We start from the raw sequence: 10,076 nt of genomic DNA, 5'->3' as shown, positions 1-10,076 counted from the left end.
GAAGAGTGAACTTGTGCATACAAGTAAAGATATTGGCAATAAGTATCTAACTAGCAATCAACACCATGGGCATTGGTTTTACAAGCATGCAATGGAAATAAGTAAACAAGATGGTCTCCAAACAAGAGCTCTAGGCAATCTAGCCCTTAGAGGCAGATGAAGAGGCAGCCTCATGCAGTCAGGCGAGGAGACACGTAAGAACAGAGGGAGATGGAAGCACCCCAACCCAAGCTTTAGACCAGAATGGGAGGTGGAAGATAGCCAATTGCTAAGACAAACAGATTTGGCTAAATGCCAGGAAAATCTACATTGAGGTATATGGAAAGCCCCCACATCATAATGAAGTGGCAATGTATTTCACCAAATTCTTGTACGTGCACTTCATTAAGGGTATACAAGTGGACTTCTCCTCTTACAAGGACAAGTGTATGTGTGGTCACACAAAAGTGACGATCACCCAATCACAATTGTCCAAGGCATTGGAGGATGCGTGTGGCCCACTGGAGCAACAAATGGTACAACTTTGCAAAGAGAATGTGGCCTAGTTCGAGTAGGCCCAACACCTAGAAACTGAAAGACCGCGAACCGAGCCAAACTTGCAGAATGAGATTATTGCTCTACGTGCCCAATCAAAAATCTTGGAGGACCTCAACACGTGGTTGCGACAAGAGGCCCATGAAGCACGTGCAACACTAATAAGAGATGCAAGCATGGAGGCATGGTTAGCTATTTGTCGCCATCCATCCTCACAACCATATGCCATGGAACCCCTTCCCTCTGATAGCTCAGACAATTACTTGTGCCCAATATGCCAATGCTTATTTGATAATTGTACTGGCTATTACTCTCTGCCTTGCAGCCATAAATTTCATCTTTATTGTCTAGTAGGTTACTTGCCAACTATATCAATTTGTCCACTTTGTAAAGCCCAACTATCAATGGCATTGTACATGGTGTTGGGCTTAGAACAGTTGTATCCAGGACCATGACATTCAATGAAGTTATACATTCTCTTTATGGTGAAAATATGTGTATACAATCTCTTTATGATGGAAATGTATGTCTTTGTTTTAAGTTCATTGAAGTTTTATGATGGTGTACTATATGATCTAGTGGAATTCATTTATTTAAATGCTTAGGGATTAATTTATATGCATCCAATGTTCATAATCATTTTGCACTATGCAATCCCTAAATCCATCAAATGCAATCCTAAAGTCACATGCCTCCATCAGATGCAATGCTAAAGTCATCGATTGGAATAGTGTCAATACATTATTTCATAATAAATAATTTAAGGAAGGCTATGGTCAATTGAAAACAAATATAATCCAATGGTCATATTCATTTTCATCCATCCTAATACTTAAAACCTAAACCCATGCATCCATGATCCATCATATTACTTAAAACCTATCCCATGCATTAATTGGAATTTGGAATTTAAAACACTATGCAGTCCCTAAATCCATCACATTAAATTCTAAAGTCGTTATAAAAGAATGTTACCAAAGTAAACATTAAAAGCATTTTCTAATTGCCATTGAAATATAATTATATGCACTTTCATCACAAGTGCTCTCTCTCTCTCTCTCTCTCACACACACACACACACACACACACACACACACACACACACACACACACAATTAAAACTTATTTCTAAAGTCATTAAAGAAAAAGGTTACCAAAGACAAGAAATTAAACTTTGCACATGCTTCTTCCGTGCATCATTGCATAGGATTCTATTGCATATGAGACAGAGTGGTATGCCAGTTGCCATGCTCTTGATCAATTGAACTTGGTCAAGAGCACAACAATTGGCATTACCACCCAGAAGCCTATGCGATGGCAACATAGAAGAAACAAAGCCCAAACCCTAAACACAAGATATTTACAATGCACAACAAGACAATTCTTATCCAACCCTAAACTGCAACCTGCAATCAAAAAAACAAGAACACATTTAGAATACAATGAGACATTCAAAACCCTATTGCCATCATTGCCACAATTCATGAGTCACTATCCTCATCATGTTCGTCACATCAATGTCCTCATCTTCAGACCCATTTGGAAGACGAATATTATTTCCTTCATCTTCATCAGATTCATCCTCCTCATCGCTATCATCCTCGGATGTTGCACCATTAGTACCAGTTTCATCCTCTTCTTGGGGTTTTGGAATCTGCAATAATGGGACTGCTTTAGGTTGTATAGCATCTGGCAGGAAATCGTAGGTCCATTTTGGAACTTTCTCCTCATATCCCACATCTCTTAATGTTTCTAGGATTTTATAATTGGCATAGATGTACACTAACTTCTCAGCCCGATCCTCTAGAAGTCTATTTCGTAAAGTACTATGAATGTACTTGTAATGACTCCAGTTTCTTTCTGAGCTCGAGTTTGAGCATGTATGAGAAAGAACCCTCATTGCAATCAAGTGTAGAAGCTCACACGTCTCACCATTTCCAAGCAGATGTAGTTTTCACCAATGCTTGAACATCGCTCGATGCAAACAACCCCTCCTTGCATTGATACTTGGCTAACTTGCTACAACACTTTGCAAACTCATGGTTGTGGGGATAATATTGTCGCACCACCTTATGAAAGTCATGCATAACAATTGGGATCTCTTCGGGCTTCATATTCCACCACTCGGGGTCTAAAAGGTACCCAAGACTCTGCAATGGATTATGAGCTTGCTCCCATCGCGACCTAAATAATTGCCACAATTCCTTGAATTTTGTAGCATTAAATGGTCTTCTCTCATTCTCTTGGCCCAGGCAATACTCCAAAAGTGCATCCATGCTTTTTTGATTGTTGGAGACTTTGAGTCCAATGCCCTAAGTGCATATAAAACAGGTTTCATAGCATTAGCAGCATCCTCAAGCCGTTTCCATAATGCAGGGGATCCCAATGTTTCTTTCAGGTCATGCATTTTCTCCTTTGTTGCCCTATCAGTCAATTCTGACATCCATTGTTCAAATGCATCACAATGAAATGTCTCTATAAGAAAACTCCTATTTTTCACCAAGGATTGCAAAGTGTAGAAGTACGTAGCAAATCTTGTGGTTGCTAGCAATTGCAACATGGTAGAACCTTCACAAGACATAAAGATTGCTTTGAGACGTTGCTTTGATTGTACTAACTTGACGATGTCTCGAGCCTCACAAACAATCTCTTTGAACCATGACACTTGTTTATACCAATATTTCAATGCAAGATTTAAAGTATGCGTACAACACGTAGATGCAAATAAGTTGGTATACTCCCTTTGCAATATTCTTCCCACCTTTTTACAACTCTTGGCATTATCCATGACAACTTGAACAACCTTTTTAGGGCCTAACTCTCTTATAACCTTGGATAATATGCCAGCCATATATGTCCATGACTTCTTTACATGTGAGGCATCAATCGATTGTGGAAGGCCTCCCCACGTGGCGATATAACCATCACATTCAATAAAGCACGGTGTTTTATGCTTGTCCACCTGTCTGAGACAATTGTGCATTTGGTGTTATGCACTTGCTTGAAAATGCTATGATTTATGTGCTCTTTCTCTTCTGCATATGCCTTATCTAACAATGATGTACGTAATGTGTGGTAAGAAGGCAGCTTGAAGCCTAGCCCATAGTTAGCAATGCAATTCCATGCAGCTCTCATATCATCGTTATCAACACCCATACTCAGTGTGGATATCCTGACCACCTACAAGATTGATCTACCAACAAGTACATACTGTGCATTCTCCAAGTCTTGAACCCGGATGCTCTCAACTATTGTGGGTTGCCTCAAGTTAGGAGTAGCAGTTGCCGATCTAGCTTCACAAGCCATAGGTGGTGATCTATCTTGCATGCTAGTGTCCACACCTTGAAGATTGTGGATGAGCATTTCTAATTTCAGAAATATCTGATTGTGCATTCATAGTTGCAACACGTGCCCTATTTCTACTCATCATTGCCATCTCATCTCCCCCTTCTCTCCATACCTAAGGCCCTTAGCTTAAGAGTCAAGACTGCTCACTAACAATCGCATTCATTGGCACTCATGATTGTGCTCCGCAAGTTTTCCAAAATGCAAGGAGTCAGAGTATAGACCACCCTCAAGAACACACAACAAACACTCACATCCACTAGCCCTTGTGTTCGTGGTCTACAATTATTCCAAGATGCAAGGAATCGGAGGAGCAAACACACCCACAGGTATAATGAATGCTGACTCACTCTAATCCACTTAGCCTTACAACTATTCAGATCCAAATCGTGGTTCACTTTCTTTTCCAACTTACCAAAGGGTTTATCGGGATATGAACCATAACTGGATTGAATGACGAGCCGGGCCGTGCGGGAAACTGGGAATCTGCAACCCACAACACCGCCGATACACAAGACACTACCGGTGGAAGTAGTCACATTACTGATGGTAATACTATTTATCCCGGCGGTGTATATTACTACCGGGATAATTAATATTACCACCGGTAATATGAGTACTACCGCCAGTAGTGTCTTGTGTACCGGCAGTGCTTTTATCTAGTTTTTCGATGATTTTTTTTGGTAAACTACGTGATCACATTGTTTTCACTCTACTTGGAAGAGTAATTAACGAACGCTAATAACCCATTAATGCAAACGTGAAAACATGAACGTAGTCCTTGGCAACACATGATGAGGATCCAGGTGGCCTACAGACTATGCATTCATTGGGGAGACATGGGCATCGATCCCCATGGAGCAATGCTCTAACACGACCAGATCTTAAGTCATTCATAGCTTGCCGGGCCAGGTCAAAGTCTATGTGTGTTTTGCAACAACACACATTCTTATCTTTGAGTTTCCTGATGTACTAGGGCTTACAATGCTCAAAGCTCCTCTGCCCAATTGAAATGTCTGTATTTTGATCCACAAACTTGAGATACAACTCCGTCTGTTGACCTAACATGTGGAAACAATAGAACAATGAGCCCCCTTTTTGCTACTACTAAAAGAATACAAAACACAATCTAATTAAAGTATATAATGAAGTAAAACAATTTTCAACCACTGTGCTGGTTTAGGACAGTCACAATTTCAATCACAAGGCTGGTTTAGGACATGTTTAAGATAGTCAACCACCAGGCTAGTTTAGGACACATTTAGAACAATCATAATTTCAACCACTGGGATGGTTTAGGACACTGTCACAGTTTCAACCATCGGGATGGTTTAGCCTGACAGTCTGAACTTCACATATTAGACAATAACAAGTATATTGCTTTTCATTTTTGAATTTCACCATTAGAAAATAACAATATATTGCTTTTCATTTCTGAATTCCACAATTTAACAGTGGTATATGACCCGAATAGCAGGAAATTAAATTTAACAAATTTCAGTACTAAGAAACACAATAATTTCAACCATCAGCTTCGTCAATAACTAATGTCTGTTCAACCACGTTGATTCAGGACAATCACATAACAGGTGATTGAGCTAAAGCAGCCACGCTTGCATGATGTTCTAACCACTGGGCTAGTTTAGTAAAATAATAATATATTGTGAAATATATTGTTGTTAATTTCTGCTCAACCATATTGACATCGGGTTGGACAACAACTAATGTCTACTCAATCACGCTGGTTCAGGTTTATCACATAACTAGCGATTGAGCTGAACCAGTGTATGGTTGCATGATGTTCCAACCACCGAGATGGTTTAGGACAATCATATTTAGTCCAAGCCTAGTTTAAGAAATGAAACAAGTAATCTATTCCAAAGCTCAATCACAAACAACCTACGGGTTAGTTTAGGCACCCCTGACCTGCGTTGTATCTAGCATGTGTATGATGTGCTCCTCAAACACCTTGCGTCACGTTCACTTCTTACATATGTCCTTTCTATTTGGAGAAACTCTCGTATTTTCGTGCCAAAACGTCGTCACTGTAGCAATGACTTCCACACTTAGGCTGTCTCTCCTTTTCTTACGTTGAAGCCCACAAACTTCTCGGATCGGGATGATCATGCATTGCTTCTACTGTACGTTCAACCACTGGAGCCACGTTGGTCCTTCTTATTGACAACATCTTCGACATTGTGTGCCCAAGTCATTTCTCCTTTGTTTCAGGAGACACCAACATAGCTAATGTTGCCCTCTTTGCAACTAGTTGATCTAAGCTGTGCACCCCTTTCACTTTCTAGATTGAATTTCTCAGGTTGAGGTGTTGAAACTTTAGGGTGCATGCTAAAGCTTGTGAAGATTTGAGATTGGTAATCACCAGAATGGCCTGATGCTGCTACCTTGAATGCTCCCACCAATCGTGACACCACAACTCATGTAGGTGGGGAGGTAATGAAGCATTCTCTTTGACACCATCAATTAGCATGCGTTGATGATAACATGGCAATCACGATTTAATCCCATATATAAGGTTAAGGCAAAGAGTGATTAGTTCTGCTCACGATTAGTGGTATAGGGAATTGAAAAATCGCTTTGTTATCACCATGGCATGGCAGAAATGCTACGACATTCGTAAGTGAAAATCATAATTTATCTACAAACGGTAGAGTACGTGACGGAGTGGAATTCTTCGTGTAGACGGCTCTTGGTGGTGAATCATTGCAAGCACTTGGAGCTAGTGATAACATGCTGGTAGCGCGCAGCGGAATGTGGATTGTGCAACGGGCCTACATTTCTGTGCAGTACTGGCCCTACAAACAGAGCCGCAAAGGTGTAAGGATAATCGGAAGCATGCTTGCAGTCAAGAAATTTCAAAATATTTGGCGACGGCAATCGATGAGGATATTATTTGGATTTTTGGCAGGCGATGGGATGCATCGATCGAAGTGGGTGATTTTAATCAAAACGATGTGAAGGCGGTCTGTTTGTGGAAAGTTGGAAACAAATCCTAGTACCGACTAGAGAAAGCCACGGTGAGGGAGATGAAGTACAACAGGAAGTTGATGAAACCGTTAGAATGAGAGGAGTGCAGTGGAGCAGCGATATCCAGTGGTTCGATGATGCAAGAGTTCAATTGTGTATCTAAATACCGGTCGGGCAAGGAATCTGCAGCTGACTGGATATAACTGGGGATCCAAATAGCCCTGAAATTCAGCAAATGAAGGCCAACAATTGAACAAGGTTTCGATTTTTTGCATATAACTCTATGTATTTACCCCTATTTCCTTACTTTTAATAGTGCTATCAGATTTTGTCCATCAATATGAAGGTTAGGGCAGGCATTCAAATTTCAGGGCTGGATCCAAAGTTTCCAAACTGGAGGCTTCGATTAAATCGAGAGGGCGAAACGATTGAGACGGCGATCTAGGAACGGGAGACTGGAAAAGCTAACGGGAAAAGCGGCGCATGTTTCGTGTTTATGAAAAGGTGCTGCGTGCAGCGCGTGATTCACGCTCAAGGCTTACAATACACATACGTTACAACTTTTGACACGATCGATCCTCGATCTTCTCGACCATCGACGCTGCTATAAAATTGCACAAGGCTTCTCACGTAATTTACTCCTTCTCCTTCTTCTCCTCTGCTTCATCACTTTTACGTCGCTCGTTCCATTCATCTCTACCTTGCTTCTCTGTCGCAATGACGATCAACGAGGTTTTTCTGAGCTCTCTCTCTTTCTCTGTCTCTCTCCCCCGTGATCCTACCCCTTCCCCGTCTCTTCCCTATACCTTAGAATCACTTAGTCACCCACCATTTATTTCCTAGCTCGCCTTCCTGCCTTCATGCATGCCCAAACTCCCACCTCCCTCATTCACTACACCCATTGTCTCATCATTTTGTCATGTCTGTTCCTAATTTCTCGATATTCTTGGCAGGTTCCGCGGCTTTCTAGGGTAGAAGCATGGTACTTCAATCCCACGAACGAAGATCCTCGCCTCCCACACAAATACACCCCAAATCGCCCGGTGCCTGTGGAGCATCTTGACGGTACGTCGCCTCTCTCTCTCTCTCTCTCTCTTTCGCTCTCAATTGCATTGCGCTAAATCGTTACCACAAACCACACCAAAGCTTCCTTGAAATGTATTCCACTTGGCAGAGCTCGGCGTGCTTACATGGAGTTTGGATGCGGACAATTGGGAAGATAACCCAATGCTCGAAAAGATCAAGAAGGAGCGTGGCTACAACTACTGGGTGCCATAATTTTCCCATTGTTTTCATCGATAGGAAACGAGGTTGTAAATAGAGAGTCCGAATGCAGCTAACATCAGATTTTGTATTGCTAAGCAGGATATTGCGACGGTAGCTCCCGGATTGATGGAGGATTACGATACCAAGATCAAACATTTCTTTACAGAACACTTGCATGCCGACGAAGAAATCAGATTTGTTTTGGAAGGAGGAGGTACACGACACACCTATAAAGTCTAACTTAAATTGCCCGATCGACGGAAATACGTCATTGATTGTAATAGTAACACAGCCCTTATCTCGCAGGTTTTTTCGATATCCGAGACTACGACGAAAAGTGGATACGCTTTCGGATCCAGAAAGGCGATCTCATTGTACTACCTCCCGGCATGTATCATAGATTTACACTCGATACGCAGAACTACGTAAAGGTATCCCGCGGTCCACATATAATAGTCGTTTGAAAGGAGGAGAAAACTTAGATGTCTGGAGAAAATACTGAAAGACGATGTTCTGTGGACTGGATTGAATTTGTTTTTATCTACTGTCCACTCGCAGGCTATGCGTCTCTTCATTGGATTACCCTGCTGGACTCAACATCAAAGACCTGCGGATGATATGAATTCTAGGTAACGTAGATGCCTAGCGCTATTTTGAATCGACTACAAGTGCAATACCTTTGTTCATGAGTTCGTAATTTTTTTGGGGTCTATATTTTTCAGGAAAATCTACATCGAGAAAGTGTTGAAGAATCCAGTCGCCGTCCACAGAACCCTTTCGGCACAGTAAGCCGTTCATTTTCCTGAATTCACCCTCCACTGTGAACGTGCAAAAGACAGGCATGGAATAGCGAATCTAAATGAAAGCAAGGGTTCACCAAGTTGAAGGGAGATGCCACTTGATTCCGTTGTGCAAACCTCATTGAGCAAGACCAGCTTTTCTAACATCGACTAATTACGAAATGTATCTAATTCTGAAATTGGGCTGCATACTGATCCTTTCGCTATACAAAGTTCATTCGTATGATATCCTCTTTACGCGGTTTTAAAAAGCTTGGGTTTTCTCTTAGTTACCACAAGAGGTTGTCTGTGCCCGCGATATGCTTCAAATCAAAGCTTTGGGGCTGCTACTGCGGAGGATGCGGCTAGCTGCATAGGGTTGTAGCCTTGATCAGACAATACACTAGGTTCAAAAACGAACTTTCACACTAGCCCTCAATTGCAGAACAACCGGATACGTTAAGTTTGAGAGCCGTGATGCAAAATTACATTGCAATACGACTAATTCCGGCCTATCTGCAACCGAGTACCACCGGCCATTTAATCGAGTTAACAAATCAACTGTACACAGGAGATTCTTGAGGGGATCACGCAGCTTAAACTTAGCACCATTCTCGAATGTTTGGAGCCCAGTTCTCAGTCCAGCGACCTGCAGTTAAGCCTCAAAAGAATAGAAATGAATAAATGAACAAACGAAAGCGCTCCCTATTTTCTCTAGTGGAATATTGGAATTAGTAGTCCATCCACCATTTCCGTATATACGTAGATAGATCTTCTCTTTAAAGGGAGTGAAAGAATTTTACCTCGTCATGCGTGAAATCTTCTCTAGGAACCTTCAGTATTTACACACCTCTTTAGAGCCATATGCCCATGGACCCAATAGCTCATAAGGTTTGCCTAAGATAAGTTGGTAATCAAAAATCATAAAAATCAAGCACATGTAGATGAGAAGTTACCCCACTTATAGTGACTAGTGCATCTTTGACCACAAGGCCATCAACAACCTTGATCTTAAGCTTTGTCTTCATAGTATAGTGGAGAGAGAGTGGAGATCGATCACCATGACATGGTCAACATATTCCAAGAATTCTCTCTATGAACAACAACCCTTTGGTTCGGATCCACCATGTATGCATATGGATCAACCTCAAAAGAAAGGACTTTAGG

The 10,076-nt window shown here is 41.5% G+C and overlaps 1 protein-coding gene across 1 annotated transcript; it reads left to right on the top strand.

The window, feature by feature from the left end:
- The first annotated feature begins 7,540 nt into the window (after positions 1-7,540).
- LOC147905935 (uncharacterized) lies at positions 7,541-8,969 on the top strand. Its single transcript, XM_087382345.1, has 7 exons — positions 7,541-7,596; positions 7,818-7,929; positions 8,039-8,133; positions 8,230-8,344; positions 8,437-8,561; positions 8,689-8,759; positions 8,853-8,969. Exons 1-7 carry the CDS (start codon positions 7,582-7,584, stop codon positions 8,917-8,919), a joined length of 600 nt encoding a protein of 199 aa, XP_087238471.1. The 5' UTR covers positions 7,541-7,581; the 3' UTR covers positions 8,920-8,969.
- Positions 8,970-10,076: the final 1,107 nt, after the last annotated feature.

Source organism: Dipteris shenzhenensis, chromosome 1 (assembly GCF_047967505.1).
Source record: "Dipteris shenzhenensis isolate YYH24624 ecotype China chromosome 1, Dip_SZ_1.0, whole genome shotgun sequence".
In the NCBI taxonomy this organism is placed as follows: domain Eukaryota; kingdom Viridiplantae; phylum Streptophyta; class Polypodiopsida; order Gleicheniales; family Dipteridaceae; genus Dipteris; species Dipteris shenzhenensis.
Note: the sequence above shows the minus strand (reverse complement) of the source record. Positions and strands in the feature narration are given on the sequence as shown.

Coding starts and splice junctions, on each gene's coding strand:
- LOC147905935 (XM_087382345.1), top strand. Junction 8,562..8,688: donor ATACGCAGAACTACGTAAAG/GTATCCCGCGGT, acceptor GTCCACTCGCAG/GCTATGCGTCTCTTCATTGG. Junction 8,760..8,852: donor GCGGATGATATGAATTCTAG/GTAACGTAGATG, acceptor TATATTTTTCAG/GAAAATCTACATCGAGAAAG.